At 42.2% G+C, this 17,743-nt stretch overlaps 1 protein-coding gene across 5 annotated transcripts; it reads left to right on the top strand.

Moving 5' to 3' along the window:
- Positions 1–635: 635 nt before the first annotated feature.
- Positions 636–12,386, top strand: SLITRK4 (SLIT and NTRK like family member 4). Of its 5 annotated transcripts, XM_069073983.1 has the most exons (3): positions 2,032–2,235; positions 6,041–8,482; positions 10,123–12,386. In XM_069073983.1, exons 1-3 carry the CDS (start codon positions 2,088–2,090, stop codon positions 10,239–10,241), a joined length of 2,709 nt encoding a protein of 902 aa, XP_068930084.1. In that variant the 5' UTR covers positions 2,032–2,087; the 3' UTR covers positions 10,242–12,386. The 5 variants fall into 5 exon arrangements, with proteins under 5 accessions (XP_068930086.1, XP_068930087.1, XP_068930084.1 ...); XM_069073985.1 differs by lacking the exon at positions 2,032–2,235 and adding an exon at positions 636–1,044 and having other exon boundaries at positions 6,041–12,386; XM_069073986.1 differs by lacking the exon at positions 2,032–2,235 and adding an exon at positions 1,429–1,567 and having other exon boundaries at positions 6,041–12,386.
- Positions 12,387–17,743: the final 5,357 nt, after the last annotated feature.

Here is a 17,743-nt window from a genome sequence, read left to right as displayed (position 1 = left end):
AAGGAATGGGGTGGGGGTGCTATTCACCCATATCCCACAAAAAGAAGCAGCTGATTTTGTTTGCAAAGCACCTACAACAGCTGGGGCTTGAGTAGAATAGAAGAAGAGCTTGTGTCAAGATTTAGTTTTTGCAGCCAGCCTGGAAATGAGGTCTCCAGACCACTTTGGATTTTAACCCTCCTGTCCCATCAAACCTCTTTTCCTGCTTATTTCTTTCCTTTTTTTTTTTTTTCATAGCAAGTGACTGGCAGAAAAATTAACTTGTTTGAATTTTACTCTTTTTCTCTGACCCTTCCTACCCCCTAGTGGACTCGCTACCAAAACGAAATGGGTAGAGGGAAGAGGCCTAGATAATTCACATATTGGCTGGCTCAACCCCGGGATAACCAGGAGCTTACTGCTCCAGCTTTTCTGATATTGATCATGACAATGAACTACTGTCAAGCTAGAAGCGACTTTCCTTAGCCCGTTCTTCCCCTTGGCTGGCGGCTTACTCTCCCCCCACTTCCCCGCTTTCGAGCAGGATTCTCTCCCCCTGCCCGTCCCTGCACAGCCCCTCCTGGCCACCACCAAACCCTGGAGGAGTGGAATGCACACAATGCTTCTCTTATAGAGCTATAGCCCTGGATCTGGGCATGCTCAGTAGCCCAAGCAGGTTTGTGGTCGCAAGTGCGGCATGTCCCCCGTCCCACACCTCTGTTGGCTCCCTGGCCCCAGCCGGGGCCCAAGCCCCCGTCTGCCCCAGGTTTAACCCTTGCCTCATCTCAGCCAGAGACTGCTGTGCGCTCTGTGGGGTGGTCGTAGGGGTCATTGAGCCGCGTGACCCCCCCCCCCCCCCCCATTCTACTTTGGAGTCTTACTCCAGGCTCCAGCCCCCAGTCCGGGATACACAGGTAGGCTGGGCGAGTGCGAAACCTCTCTGATCCTCCAAACTCAGCCCCTACCTAAGGACCGCTCTCTCTGCAGAAGTGCGGCTGCTTCTCCTTGGGCTTCGGGGCGATCGAGCTGTCACCAAAGGACGGAAGAAAGGAAGGAACGAGAAAGGTACAGTAACTAGATTCCAAAGTGCTGGCGTTGTTTGCCATGCCTTCACCCCCTCCTGCATCCTAGCCTCGTAGTTCTTAATTCCGCGGCTGTGGCAGCCTCTGCGTGACACCCCACCCCCTCTACCCCCCATCCCCCAGCCTACCCCCGCCCTGGAGTGGGGGTCCTTCTCCAGCTGTGTGTGCCTGCTTTCTGTCTCCCAGGAATGCCCCCAGGGACATCTTTGCTTGTTGATCTATCGATCCATTGATTGATTGATTGATTGTGAGTGTACGCCTGTCAGTGTGTGTGTGTGTGTGTGTGTACATACATGTGTGCGCGCGCGCTCCCCCTAGGATGGACGGGGGTGGGAGGAAAGACTTGGGGGGGGCGGGGACCTTTGCTTTTCTAGGGGGTCACTGGAAGCTGGGGGCTGCCTTACTGGCGAAAGTATGCGGTGGGGAAGGACAGAAAAAAAAGTGGGATCTGTGATGTGTGTGCGCGCGTGTGAGCGCGCGCCCGGGACTGGGGCACCGTGGCCGAGGTAGGGGACCAGAAATGTGCTCGGGGGGAGGCATTGCTGTAGAGGGGTTATATGTGAGTGTGAGTGTGTGTGCGTGTGTGTGTAAGTGTGCTTGTGTGTGCGTGTGCGTGTGTGTATGTATGTGCGCGCGCGAAGAGAGGGGAGGAAAGACTTCTGAGTGTATATAAAGGTGCAGCCTGGCTGTCAGAGGAATCGGTGTGTGTCCGTCCGTCTATCCGCACCCAAGTGCACGCGGCTGTGAGTGTGTGTATGTGTGCGTATGTTCCTGTCTGTGAGTCCCTCTCTCTGTGTAGATGTGTGTGTGTGTGTGCGCGCGAGGAGTGAGTGTGCGGAGGAGCAGAAGTCCAGATCACGTAGAGACAGACAATCGCAAAAACTGCAGAGCAGATAGGAAGGCAAGCAGGGAGGGAGGGAGGGAGGGAGGCAGGGAAGAAGAGAAGGAGGGAGGGAGAAAGGGAGGGAGGGAGGAGGAGGAGGGGTGGAGGGAGGCAGACAGGCAGAAGCAACCGGGCAGGCTTAGATGTGTCCGGATCGGAGAGGAGAGCAGAGCAGAGCAGAGGGGAGGGGACCAGAGGAGAGCAGAGGGGAGGCGAGCAGCCCAACCAAAGCAAGGAAGCTCAGCAGAGTAGGGGAGGAGAACGGAGCTGAGCAGAGAGGAGAGGAGAGAGGTAGGTGCCCGGCCAGTGGGAGGCAGGCTGGGCGCTCCATCCCCCACCCTGGCCTGCCCTCCCACCCAGGCACACTGGGGAGGCGGCGAGGTGGTTGGGGGTGGGGGAGCATCCCGAGTTCGCTGGGTGCCCTCGGAGCGCAGGGCGTGCGGTCGCCGCCTCCTTGTTGCCTGGGATCGGGTACTGGAGGAATCCTTTTCGGCGGTGGGTGTTAGCGGCAGCCCTGGGCTTGGGCACCCAAAGGGGACCTAGTTGCCCCCTGACTCTGACTCTCGCCGCCCGCCAGCTGGCTTACAGGCTCCTCTCTCTCGGCGCCTTTGACCCTTCGCAACCACTTCGTAGGGTCAGGGCTCGGTACTTGGCTGGGACCCTAACGAGATGCTGCAGCTAGCGCGATCTGGTGGGTAAGCAGGGGGCTCCCACAGAGGAGCCGAAGCCGGGGTGGAGACGCGAAAAGGGACTTTGAAAGGTCGGGGTTCTGGACGGGTCTGGGGGACGTTCTGATCGCAGAAAGGATGGAGACGCTTTAATACCGCTCCCCTTCTGCCCTGGTCCATTCTAGGCTGGCACGGACTGAGAGTGGGGGGAGAGAACAGGGCACTTTCGACGGGGGTGGGGGGGGAGGGGGGGACAGCAGATTCTTGTCCAGGCTTCGAAAACTGGAATCTCTCCGCAATCCCCCTCTCCTCCCCTCCCCCCGCATCTCTCCATGGCTTTAAAGAGGCGTCTGGGAAACTCCAGCTGCTACCCTCTGTGGGTTGGGATAGGACTGCCCCTGTGTCAGTCGCTCAGCCTGGGAAGCTGAAGGGGGACACCCATGGAAGCAGCCCGGCCGGCTTCAGCCCCAGCCCTGGGCACGGGGTTGCGGCAATGCGGTACTCGCTGTCGCTGCCATCGGCCACCTCGGGACTCCTTTCGGAGCTCGGAGGGGCAGCATCTCTATTCCCTCTGTCTTTTCCTAGGCAGGCAAGCGGTTGCTTCATTTGCCATCTTCCCACTAGCCCTGTGCCTGTTCTGCTCCCCCGCTCCCCCTCCCATTTCTGTCCCCCACCCTCTCCGGGCATGAGATGCGATCATACGCTCGCAGAGTGGGTGAATGATCTTTGCTATGACTTCCTATGTGTGTACATGCCTGTCCCCGGGAGCTCGAGAGGGGCATCTGGCTGACAAAGCACCCCGCAGGACACTTGGCAAGGCTGGAGAGGTGCCTAGCAGCATCCCAAGAGAGCTTTAAGTAGTGCATTATTTTTCTTCCATTTGCTAAATGTTTGTTTAGCTCCTGCAATTCTTTGACTTTGTCCTTTTACCCTCTGCCCTGTTTTCATTCTTCTCCATCCCCTCTGCCCTCTTTCTAGTTTCTCTTAATCCCTTCTATACTCTTTCTGGCTCCTTCTTGTCATTCTCTTCTCCTTGGAACTCCCTCTTTTCCTATTCTCTCCCATTCCAGCTGGCTCTTGTTTCCTCCTTTTCGAAAGGAGCTGCCTTTTTTTTTAAACTTCCTCCTAGCTCTTCCCTGCCCCCCTTTTTTGTTACCCACAGTAGGAATCTAGAGGGGGAAGGGATCCCCCTTTTCAAATGATGCTCTCTGTCGGTGTTGTTTTTTTGTTTGTTTCTGTTTAAGATTTAGGTTTATACCTGAGAAAGAAAAGTGTCTAGAAATGGCTGAACTGGACATGAGTAGCTAGGGATTCATGGTCATGCCAAGGCAAATGGTCCCCCAAAAATCTCGATTTGACAATGAGAGTTGTTTTGAGATTTTGGTGATGTCATTCTTATGAATTGTGACTTCTTTTGCACTACCAGTCATGTCATCACACCAACTAGGGTCAATGTATGTTCTTTACAGCATCCAATTAGCATTCTGGCAACATAGTTCTGTATTTCTGTTTGGCCCACCTTAAAACTACAGATCTCTGTAGGTTGTACATAATGGCTTGTCTGCTTTTATAGATGTGATATGTTATTATTATAGACATTCATCATGGGCAAAATAAACAAAGGGGTGTCTATAGGATGTGTCTTTCACTGCATCATTTTCCTCTTGTGTGTTCCTAGGTAATTTATAGATTTTCATTATGGTAGAAGGTAACCAGTTTGAAATAGTAGCTTTCTGGCTTTTTACCATGAAAAGAAAGGATATGGCTAAACCTGCATAAATAAAAAGAAAATACATGCTTTATATGTTTATGGAAATGTCTTGCAGAAATTCATGTATATATGCTGGGATATGTGAAGAGTTGGAGAAAATGGGCTCATTTTCTAAGCATTAAACTCTACTAACAAATGTTATTCTATTTGCTTAGAGATCAGGGGTAAAAAGGGTGTGTGGGGGAAGGGGGGAACAGCTGGGAACTGATTAATTTAAGACAAGAATCTGCTGTGACTACAGAGTATATCTAGCTCCCCAGCTAGAGGCACATAGGAATGTCGCTGTGTGAACTCCATATCCCAGGCAGTGGTAGACAGTGGTAAAAGGAGGCTGGAGCAGTTTGGACCAAGTAGCAGCCAGCATATGGACTGAAGCTAAAAAGGAAAGGGAAGAGAGACATGAAGGAAAGTGAGGCAACAGTCTCTGTGATGCCAAGATAGATCAGCTATTCATCTCTGCATTGAAACAGAAAATTCCTTTCTGTGGACTCCCTCAGGACAAGTTTTGTTGTGGTTGCTTGTTGCTATTGTATGTGTATGTGTATGTGTGTATGTGTGCTTGTGTGACTGTGTGTGACTGTCCTGTAGCTAGAGACATATTCCAGATAACAAATCTTTCCCCTTTTACCACCCCCCCAGGTTATTTTTCCTCTTCCTGTATCAACACCTGCCTTTTCTTAGATCGAAAAGCATGGGAATGAAACTAATTCAGTAGAATTCAGATCAACAGTAGACTTAAGCTAAACCATATTGTTGTGGTTGAAAGACCATGGGATTTGGAGGGAGAAGCTGAGTGACCTTGGACAACTTGCTTTTTCTTTCTAAAATTTCGTTTCCTTGGCTGTAGAAAGGGAGACAATGCTGCCTACCCTATCTACATTACAGGGATACTGTGAGGCTCAAAATAGATGGTGGATATAAAAGCAATTTGCATACTTTAAACTACTGTACAAATAGAAAGGTTTTGTTGCTGCTGCTGCTCTTGTATATTTGCCCTGTGCCCCTTGCTACTTCTGTCTCTCAACTCCCTGGGCTCCACACTAATCTAGCCCTTTTATTTTGTCCCTCAGCCAAGCCTTTCACTATTCTGCCTTCTGATCTTACCTTTCTAATCATGCTAACACCTAGAAAATTGAAATTCACACACTGGAACTCCTTTGTGGTTTTGGGTCTAGATTTGAGCATTCAAAGACTAGGTACCTTTACTGAGGTCAGTGCTAAGGAAGACTGGCATAAGCCAGGTAGAGGAAATATTTACAGAATGGCCAGGCTTTTGCCATAATTAGAAATCTTTTCTTGTATGTGCTGTTTTTACCCTACAGCATTATGTACTTTCCATACAAATCATTAGAACTAAAGTCAAAGAGATGCATGGTTTTTAATTGGTTTTTCTGAGTGAAATCAGTGTCAGGTTTTAGTATATACTGAGTTTCTGTGGTTTAAATATATATTTTATATATGTATGTGTATATGTCCATCTATATGCATATATACACATATATCTATATAGATATTTATGTACATATTATAAAGAGATATACATATATGTCTCTGTACACACATATTGCCTAATAATTCACTAGGGTTTAGTTTCTACCCAGATGAATTTTAAAGAGAACGACCATTGAAAAAAATGTTTTCTTTTCTTTTTTTTTAGATTCTTTATCTTTATTCAGAAGCATAAAGTTGTTTGCTGAATGCAAGAAGATGTTACTTTGGCTCTTTCTGGTTTTGTCCACCCCCATTTCTGCTTCGACAAATGCAGAGTCTGACCCCTCGGTGGAAATTTGCAATGTGTGCTCCTGTGTGTCGGTGGAGAACGTGCTCTATGTCAACTGTGAAAAGGTTTCTGTCTTCAGACCAAATCAATTGAAACCACCCTGGTCAAATTTTTACCACCTCAATTTTCAAAATAATTTGTTAATTGTCCTCTATCCCAATACATTTCTAAATTTTTCACATGCAGTCTCCCTCCAGCTGGGGAATAATAAATTGCAGAACATTGAGGGAGGAGCCTTCCTGGGGCTCAGTGCATTAAAACAGTTGCACTTGAATAACAATGAATTAAAGGTTCTCCGAGCTGACACTTTCCTTGGCATAGAGAACTTGGAGTATCTCCAGGCCGACTACAATTTAATCAAGTATATTGAACGGGGAGCCTTCAATAAACTCCATAAACTGAAAGTGCTCATTCTGAATGACAATCTGATTTCGTTCCTTCCCGATAATATTTTTCGATTCGCATCTTTGACCCATCTGGATATCCGTGGGAATCGAATACAGAAGCTGCCCTACATTGGTGTGCTGGAACACATTGGCCGTGTCGTTGAATTACAACTCGAAGATAACCCTTGGAATTGCAGTTGTGATTTGCTGCCTTTGAAAGCATGGCTGGAGAACATGCCATATAACATTTACATAGGAGAAGCTATCTGTGAAACACCCAGTGACTTGTATGGGAGGCTTCTGAAGGAAACCAATAAACAAGAATTATGTTCCATGGGAACTGGGAGTGATTTTGATGTGAGGATCCTACCACCCTCTCAGCTGGAAAATGGCTATACCACACCCAATGGCCATACAACCCAAACCTCACTACAAAGATTAGTGACAAAGCCCCCCAAAACAACCAATCCTTCAAAGATCTCTAGCATCGTTGCAGGCAAAGCACTCTCAAATCGTAATCTGAGTCAAATTGTATCTTATCAAACTAGGGTACCACCACTGACACCTTGCCCAATCCCTTGTTTTTGCAAAACTCACCCTTCTGATTTAGGCTTAAGTGTCAATTGTCAAGAAAAAAATATACAATCAATGGCCGAATTGATGCCCAAACCCTTAAATGCCAAGAAGCTGCATGTCAATGGCAATCAGATTAAAGATGTGGACATCTCAGATTTCACTGAATTTGAAGGTCTGGATCTGCTCCACTTAGGCAGCAATCAGATTACAGTGATCAAGGGGGAGGTGTTCCGAAATCTCACCAATCTCCGTAGACTCTATCTCAATGGCAATCAGCTAGAACGGCTGTACCCTGAAATGTTTGCAGGTCTATACAACCTGCAGTATCTCTATCTAGAATATAACTGGATCATAGAAATCTTAGCTGGCACCTTTGACTCCATGCCCAATCTGCAGTTATTGTATTTGAACAATAACCTCTTAAAAAGCCTACCAGTTTACATCTTTGCAGGTGCTCCTCTCGCTCGGCTGAACCTGAGGAACAACAAATTCATGTACCTGCCTGTGAGTGGGGTGCTAGATCAGCTCCAGTCCCTTACACAGATAGACCTTGAGGGCAACCCATGGGACTGCACTTGTGACTTGGTAGCCCTAAAGCTGTGGCTGGAGAAACTAAAAGATGATATTGTGATGAAGGAACTGAAATGTGAAACGCCTGTACAGTTTGCCAGCATTGAGCTAAAGTCCCTCAAAAACGAAATCCTGTGTCCAAAGCTGCTCAATAGGCCTTCTTCTCCCTTCACTAGCCCCATACCTGCCATTACCCTCACAACACCAATGGGGCCCATCCGAAGTCCTCCTGGAGGCCCGGTCCCTCTGTCCATTTTAATCTTAAGCATTCTGGTGGTCTTGATTTTAACTGTATTTGTTGCTTTCTGCCTCCTAGTCTTTGTGCTCCGGCGCAACAAGAAGCCGATCGTGAAACATGAAGGCCTTGGAAACCCAGAATGCAGCTCCATGCAGCTGCAGCTGAGGAAGCATGAGCACAAGACAAACAAGAAGGATGGCCTTGCAGCAGAAGCCTTCATCCCACAGACCATTGAGCAGATGAGCAAGAGCCACACATGTGGCTTGAAAGAGTCCGAAGCAGGCTTCATGTTTTCTGAGCCACCAGGACAGAAAGTCATCCTGAGAAATGCTCCTGAAAAGGACAAAGATCTCGTCCATGTGGATACCAGGAAAAGACTGAGCACAATTGATGAGCTGGATGAATTATTCCCTGGCCGGGATTCAAATGTATTCATTCAGAATTTTCTGGAAAGCAAAAAGGAATACAACAGCATCGGGGTCAGCGGCTTTGAGATCCGCTATCCAGAAAAGCAACAAGACAAGAAAAATAAGAAATCACTGATAGGAGGTAATCATAGTAAAATTGTTGTAGAGCAGAGAAAAAGTGAATATTTTGAACTAAAAGCAAAACTTCAGAGTTCTCCCGACTACCTACAAGTCCTTGAAGAGCAAACAGCTTTGAACAAAATATAGGTCATGCAGTCTTATTTCCTACAGAGGACATTTATTTAATGATGAAAGTGCCTTTTGTTGACTTCTAACTTCCAAATTCTATATTATCAATAGGCATAGAGGCAGGTGTTTCCAAGGGTGGCAGATTAACTGTAGTTACATATGAGTTGTCAAATAGAGAAGGATTTTGACCTTTAATGGATTTCACTCCATAAAACTTAGACTGTGGAATCCTGTGGGGATACTGCAAACTCTATTGCCAAAGGGATGCTTTATATACATATTATGCTGAATTTAACCACAAGGGGCAAATTGGTTTTGTACCCCCTCCCCCATTACAAAACCTTCGCCTCCTTGTGATTTGTTAAAGCAAACACAAGCAAACTGGTAGCAGTGTTTGTACCTCAGCTGGGTCCTTCATCTTGCACGTGGATTAAGTTTGGTGGTGGAACTGGAGTAATCCTTTGATTTGTGGCATTGTAACAACTCTGTTTAAAGATTCTCTGAAAAGTTTTTTTTAAAAGCATGCAAAGAGAGAACATTCAGTAGTATTTGTAAATTGGTAACCTTTATGGCCTGCATCTTGAAACCACTGGATTTACTGATGTTAAATTGTGCAAACATTTGTTTAAAATATACCATGCATTACATACCGATGAAAATAAATTTGAACACTTTAAGCATACCTGTCTATACATAAAATTTAAAAGAGAAAAAAATCAATGTGATTTATACAGCATTTGTGGTGACCTGAAGAAATAATTGATGTTAATGCAGAATTAAATACAACTCAAAATTCAAACTATGACTAGAGTTTGTCCTCAGTTATGTGAAATAGCTACAATCCTCTAAGGTTGGCCAACATTAGCCAAATGCTTACCATGTGAGCGCACCAGAAACTATTTTTGTAATATAATTCATATTTATGGAATACCTTGTACACTAAATAGCAAAATATGTACTCCTTAATATATATTTAATATGCCTGACTTGTTTTCCTGATCACAGTGCATCTATCATTCAATATAAATTAAAACAGATAAAATATACCAACCTGAAAGCAAGCAATGAAGTGTATAGAATATTCTGGATAATGTGATCAGGTATAATTTAAAACAAACCAAAAAAAAGGTGTTCTGTGATATTCTTGTGAAATTAGCATATTATCTTCAAATTTGTTACCAATTGTGCATTTTCAAATAGATTCATTAGTTTTATAGTATCTTGTCTCGGACAGTTGGTATTTACCATCAGTTGTCTTGCTTTTCAGGTTTCTACAGCTTAATCTAAATAGTTTTCACTACAAGTATTTACAAAAAAAGTAAAGAGTAAGGTAAATAGCTTCATCTTAATATGCACCAGTATACTGTTCCTTCAATCTTTGACCAATGTCAGATAATCAAGTGGAACAGTAAACATGGTAACCTTGGCTGATAGAGGCTACATTGTAAAATGCATTTATTGGTCTCAGTTCAGTTCACAGTATTTTATAGTCCCATGACTCCCCAAATGACACCATTGTGGTTGTTTTGGCAGATAAGGTGGGAGTCAAACGGATCAAGATACTCAAACACCCATTCATCGAAGGTGTTTGCAAGATACAGAGACTCTCTCCCTCTTGGCAAAGTACCAATGGGAAAGCCATTCTGCTTTGACCTGCCTCCATAATGTTGCCCTCTGCCACCTTCTGTAATCAATACATTGATCAATCCAGTGACAAGGACAGTAAACAGATTTTCTTCATGATTTTCAAGTGGTACTTCTGAGATGACACTGTGGCAGAAGTTCTAACAACAATCTTGGTGATAAACTCTTCATTTCCAGGGCCTTCTGCATTTGCTCTGGGAGGATGTTTGGCATACAACCTAGATTTAAAATATATTTGTGTGTGTATATATATATATATATATATATATATGCATATATATGCATATATATGTGTATATATAATTGGTTTTAAAAATATTTTAAAGGAGAGTGAAAAGAATTCTCTCCTCAGTTTTCACATCTCCTTGCTGGTGGTGCTCTTAGAACTTTAAGGTGTGTGGTTTCCTTGACACAAAGTTTGTGCGAAAAATTTATACACATTTACAAAAAGCCTGAAACAGCTATTGAATTCCAAGGTTGAAAATTGGCATTGTTACATGTTTGACAGACGATGTTCAACCAAAATGCCATCTGAAATTTTATGATGTCATTACCAAACATGTATGCATCCATGGAGTCAAGGCTTCCTAAATGCATAGAGATCTTACAGGACAAAAAACAAACAAAAACCTGGAAGTGTTTTAGTCGATCCTGTGATCACTGAAGTATGGATTGTGAAATCTGAAGTGGACGCTTCAATGATGAACACTAATAGTTTAGTTTCATCAGCGATTTGCAGATGCTAGGCCATTGTGATGATACCTTTTACCCAGTGCGGGCAGGCTAAAAGGTTGCCAGAAGATCGGCAGTGAGAAGACTTCCTGCCGCAATCTGAAGACTCTCTGTAACTAGCTAGCATATTGTCTGTATCTTGATCTCTTGAGAGAGAGAGATTCAAAAACAAAAACAAAAATGTTCAATAAAAAAAAGGAAATTCCAGAAGCATGATTATTTGGAGGTACGGACTGTAACTGAATGGTGGTTAGAAGACTAGTAGTTAAGGCTGAGATGCTATCCTTAACCAAATTCATTGTGCCTACATTATATAGTGTATACTATTTTGCACAGGTCCGTCCACAGTTCTTTTTGAAAATTTTACAGTATTGTATTTAGGTGTAAGTTTTGGGTTGAGTGCAAATGCTGTCAAACACTATATCTCCATATTTTGTGATATAAATACAATCTTGATGTTAGTTTAATCCTTGGAGAAGTAGTGCATATATTATGGTTCAACATTTCTAGTAGAACTTGCATTCAAATGGATAAAACCCAAGAACCACAGCTTGTCAGCGTGGTGGGACAAATCATGGCTTTCTTGGCTCTGTACACATTTGAATGGATTCTTTTAGAACTGTTGCAAGGGAAATGAGCCGCTATAAGAAGTAATGGAAGGGTTACAAAAATATATTGTGTCCATGTATTCTCAAGTAAGTCTTAAATTATTTTTTTATGAAAATTAATAAAGATTAATCGTTTCTTTGAAAGAGTACATCTTTGTGTAATTCATCAGAAAGCAGCTATTTAAGTGCAGTGGTTCAAGTACAGTGTAAAAGCTGATGTGTAGTCAAAATTTAGCTTTTCTTGCTGAATATTAAACAGAATAAAAATCTTAATCAAAAAATCATTTAAAGCCAATTTTATTAGATTTGTTTCTTTGTTTCCTTTTATTTTTTCTCTTGTTTTAAAAGCCATAAGGATGCATACATTATAAAGGGCATGGCCTCATGACTAATGTTAACAGATATTTCAGATATAACATCACATCTAGAAATTTATGGTGGTGATATTATTAATCTATCTTATATTTTGCATGATTTGTACATTGATATTTATGAAATGAGCACAGTGAGGTTTTTTTTTTTTTTTGGCGTTATTGTTGTTGCATCCAAAGAGCTGGGGGAGGAAATATAATAAGAATGTATTTATAATCACTATTTTGAAATAAAGTAAAGAAACAAATTGTATTGTTTTTACCCTGCTTTGATCATTGATATTTTTAGATTAGTTTATAGTACAAAATACAGTTAATGCTACTTGGTCACTGAAAAGAAAATATTTTAATGACCTCTGTTTGCTTTCAGCAACATCAAGGTATTAGAATTTACTAAATGCCATTTTGTATAGGAAATTAATAAAATTGTTTGGTACACTCATTTTTGAAGCTAGAGTTTGTTAAATATATTTATCCTTCCATTCATTATCAGAAGAAATCGAGCAATAATTTTAAAAATATTGCTATTTCTCTGAGGTTTGAGGATAAAGACATGTTGCTTAGGATACTGTATTTATCCAATTTTATTCTAAAACCTATGTTAAGAAATGTTTTGTTTTCAGCCATATTTTCAATTTGCATTCTCACCAACCAGCAACCCCCTTGGATAATTGTCAGATGGGTTTAGGAGCCATTGATTTGCATCTGGCATCATTACTGATTAGTAAATATTGTTATTTGACATAAAAATATAGTCAGACACTGTATCATAGAGTTTAGCTGAGTTTATAAAAAGCCACCAGCTTGACTCTTTATAGTGCAATTACCCAGCAATGGCAATGTACTGTCCATACAATTTGGTTTTGAAAAGATCATCCAGATAACCAGTCCATCACTTCACTGTGGTGGTTATGTAGGGGGAAAAAGATGAACTGATTGAATATTGGTTGATCAGTGTCATTTGAAACTAAAAGTGAATGTGAACTATCTATATTAATCAATAGATGTTAACTGAATATATCTGTGTACAGGACATTACCTGATAGCAAATAGAAATGAAAAAAAAGTGCATTACTGTGGGATCTGATCTACACAACCACCGTAAAGGAAAAGGTCATGCAATTATCACGAGTTCAAACAGCAGAGAGAGTCAATCTGGGTAGGTTGGGACAACATGTCGCAGTTTATTTTTTGTTGCTTTATTTTTTAAGCCACAAGCAGCTCATTCACAGGCTTGTAGGCTTTCCTGAAGAAGCAATTGCTGAGGTACTAGCTCCTTGTTTCCCAACTGTCCAGTTATATAGTTGGGATGGGGGAGTGGGGAAAGGAGGACAGCCCTATTTTCAGAAAGGATTAAATTCACTGTGGTCAGACCATAATTGATTTGGCTTGCTTTACCTGGATAACTGCCCCACCTTCCATTTCAGATTGGCTGTGTAGAACAGAATTAAATAGCTACTCTATGGCTAGGTCTATATTTGTGAAACGAAGTGGAGAATTGTTGCAAGTATGCACATAAGTCCCCCAAAATGCTCTTTCCTCCATTATATAGGCATTCAAGTTTTTTTTTTAACTTTTAATTATCTGAGTAATGTTTTAGTTCTCCATTCTGTCATACTCATATAGACCTAGCCTTCATACAAAACACACAATAGGTTATGTGGAGTGTCTAGAAGGATTGTTTTAACTGTACAGAATTGTACTTTATCTAGGTTTCAATGTCATTTCTTTTTAAGTGTTAACTATGCTTGTGTGCACAATATGTTTGAACTACATTGGAAAATGTTGATTTAACAAAAAACAACCTGTGGGGTTTTTTTTGGTGTATGTATGTGTATGTATGTTTATGTGTGTGTATGTATGTGTGTGCATGTGTGTGTGCATGTGCCTAATACCAAATAACTAACTTGACTTCCCTTTTTGAGGAGGGAAACAATTTTCATTGGTTATTCTGGTGTCAGGGGCAAAAGAAAGAAGTGGAACATTGAAACAATTTTTGGAAAACGTTTTCCCCTCTCCCTCTTTACCTTCTGCCTGACCTGTCCCTCTCCTCTCCCCATTCCCTTCCAAATTAAAACAAAACAAAACAAAACTATTGAGGAACATTTCTGAAGGCCAAATTCCAGTTTAATTGTCTATATAGTCTCAATTCACAGATAATTGCTCAACATTCCATGCAGCTTCCCTTCATAGAAAATGGCTAAATTATCCAAATACAATGAATTCAGAATTCTTATGATCCTAGTCCATATCATAAATGTAAAATTGCTATTTAATCATATAGACTCTGAAATGGTCCTTGCATGGTCTCTTCACATCATATTATATATAATGAATACACAGATCATGTAGTTTTCAACATCAATTAGCTCTGAGCGAGGTTCACTGCAACATATGGAATTATATTTTTTCTCCATCTATGAAACCATATCCACTCTCTGGGCTCATTTCTCCCTATATTAGCCCTTTCACACAGGCTGAGGCCAAACAGCCTAGGGCAAGTTCATTGTTTAGGTGCCACTTATGGGACTTATTTGAAAATGTAGTTCTGGGGTGGCACAGTGAATAGACACCGGCCCTGGAGTCAGGAGGACCTGAGTTCAAACCCAGCCTCAGACACTTAGCACACACACACATACACACACACACACACACACACACACACACACACACACAAAACTAGCCATGTGACCTTGGGCAAGTCACTTAACCCCAACTGCCCTCCAGAAAGCAAAAAAAAAAAAGAAAATGTAGTTCTAAGACTCTGTTCTTTTTCAGAATTGCTATCCCTGTATACGGGAGAACATTGTGTGAGCCAGGTCTCAGTGGAAGAATTCTAGAATGACCATTCAATACTCTTAATGCTGTTTATGCCAATAAAAATAATTCTCATAGGTCACAATGATAGCCAATTGAGTATGTTTATTAGTTAATTATCTACACTTTTGAATTTAGAAACTCAGCCTAGTAGAACTTCTGCTAGGCTTTGATTAAAAAAAGCTAGGACTCTACCTGCCCAGACAGAAGCATGTGATGATTTAGGGTGCTAAAACAATCATATAGATTAAAGAGTGATATATTTTTTGCCTCATTTTCCACCAAAGGTGGGTGCTTCAGCCTGAATTATATTTGCCTGCCTCTTTGTGCCATTTCACTTTCTAATTTAAGCTAGGCCCCTGTGTTACATGTAATACAAATGAGGTCCTGTCTGCTCCTTGGGCCTTCCTTGATTTACAGTAATTTGTTCTTTTCCTAGGCTATGGTTTTGTTCCTCCTCACATATGAGATGCACCATCAGTGTCCTAGTAGGATCAATGAGATAATATGTGTAAAGTAATTCACACACCTTAACATGTTACATAAATGCCAGCTAGCATCATCATTGATGGTGTTGTCAGCATATAAGATTATTAGCCTATAAGTCAGTATCAGGGTGGGAGGGAGGGCAGTGTTCTACTTCCAGTTGCTCATCTCTGTGACCTTGGGCAAGTCACTTGTCATACACTAGCCTCTATCTCTTCATCTGTTAGGGAACTGAACCAGATCAGCGTCATCCAAGCTTTTTCAGTGACAGGCATATGGTCAGACGTTCAGATATATGCAGATCACATGAAGCTGTCACATTCACAATTACAGATTGGTCCTGTTAACCTGCCAGCTAGCAGCAGTCCATTAAGCAAAGTTAGTGATCTACAGGTGGATACTAGCTAACTAGGTAACTGATCTCCGTCCATTACACTTCCTGGGGTCTGGAAGGCTACATTTGGCCTGGCGACTACATTTTAGACACCTAGGAACTAAATGATCTCTCCGAGGTTCTGCTAGTTCTGACATGCTCCAATTCAATGTCGAGAAGCTTACAAAATTTAGTGTTTAATGCAATCCCTGGACAACCAGAGAGTGTGGGTTGTTGTAATAGACTTTATTCAGGGGAGGCTTATGAGAACATCTCAATCTCAGCCGAAGAGCCCCAAAGTGAGAACTTGTATTAAGTCACAGCGTGGAAGACTCCCTTTTTTTAAGTGGTTAGTCAGCTACATTTATTGTGTTCCTACTGTGTGCAGAGTAATGTGTTAGTGAAAGTCAGGGAAGTCAATGGCTAAAGAGCCTTAAGAGAAAATGTCTACTTGTCAAAGAAACAATTGCTGAATTGGGATCATGGCCAAATCTTCTATTTTTCTTAAACTGAGATGAAATTAGGACTGTATTCACACAAAGGGACCAGTCTGGCTGTTTTGGCAGAAGCTGTTAGTCAGTAGCTGAGGAATTAACTGCTTGAGGGGTGGAATTGCTCAAAAAAGCCTGTGTCTTTGGGGTCTGGATAGAACCTTAGTCCTGAAATAGGTAAATATTGTTCTTTCCTGGGGGGTGGGAAATAGGAGTGAAACTTTAGTCATCACACAAAGATTTCATTTTTATGGGGAACTGCAGAGAAATTGCAACAGATATTAGAATTCCAAAACATGGGATAATAGATTCCCAGATTATTGTTTTTGTTGTTGTTGGCTGTTGTTAATTTTCAGAAGCTTCATATCAATGAAAATCACCAAGGATATATTGGCAAGGCCAATTCATGTGAACAACCCCAGGAAACAAATGTACTCTGCCACAGATTCCCTTGTTCCATAGCAGGATGATTCAGACTTGCCAAGTCCTCACTGCTGGAAATTCTTCTCTTCTGCTGTTTATAAACAGCAGACACAACCTATGGTACCAGGTAGCTTATGGATATTTTTTCAGTCTGTTGCAGTAGGAAAAATAAAACAAAGTCGGAAAGCACAGTCCAACTTGATCATTCCCACTATCTAAAAAGACCTAGTCCAGTTCTGTGTATGTTTCCATGGTTAGGAAACCCTTTACAAGCTCTTATACATACATTACCTCATTTGATCTTCACAGGAACCCTCTGAGTTAGATTGGGGAAAGGAGGAGCATCCCCATTTTCCACATGAGCCAGTTGAGACTGAAAGAGGTTATGCCACTTACTTCAGGTTATACAATTAGTGATCAGCAGAGCCAGGTTCTTTTGGCTCCAAGTCTAGTTAGTTCGCTTTCCATTATTCCCATGTTGCACCTCTATCTTTGCCTATTTGAATATTTATTAGTCAATTGAGAGCCTAATTCTTTGCCCTCCTACAAAGGATCCAGTTCTGGAAAGGTCACTTGGAAACTCTTGGCTATTTATATAGTGAAGGCATCTGTTTATACCCGTCCAATTCCTTCTATAACTTCTAGGTAACTATTGGCGATAAAGAACGCAATACTGGAAGGAAGTACCAAAGGAAGTCATGCCTACCTAGAAATAGGACAAGACAGTAGTGAAATCATTAGAAACAACATCAAGGTTGGGGAGCTATTTCTTATGGTACTTAAGATTTCCTTTACATAGAACGCCGAGTTTCAGCATATGTAACTTACCAGAGGAAATGGGCTTTTAGCTTTGGATTCATTGCAATAACTAAAGAAATGTATGCTTGTTGACAGATGGTGAGCTTTGCCATGTGTTGCCATAAACCCTGTTTTTATTTTTCTAGCTACACAATCCTTTCTGAGAAGGGCTCCCCTTGTATCAAATATTCATTGGCTCCCATTTGGCACAGACCTGAAACTACAGAAATGCTGTCGGAGAAATTCTCAAAAATGGAAATTCAAAAGGCTGATTTTCTAATGTAGAACTCAGAAAGATTCACTGTGCATTGGATCAAGTCATCAGGGTTCACAGAAACACCAGTGCAGCCTCTCAAAGGACAAAAGCCTTTCAAACAACAGAAAGGATTGAAGTATTGAACTTCCCTTTCT

Source organism: Petaurus breviceps, unplaced genomic scaffold (assembly GCF_028583685.1).
Source record: "Petaurus breviceps papuanus isolate PSGF00001 unplaced genomic scaffold, PetGlider_PUasm1.0 90881, whole genome shotgun sequence".
Classification (NCBI taxonomy): Eukaryota; Metazoa; Chordata; class Mammalia; order Diprotodontia; family Petauridae; genus Petaurus; species Petaurus breviceps.
Note: the sequence above shows the minus strand (reverse complement) of the source record. Positions and strands in the feature narration are given on the sequence as shown.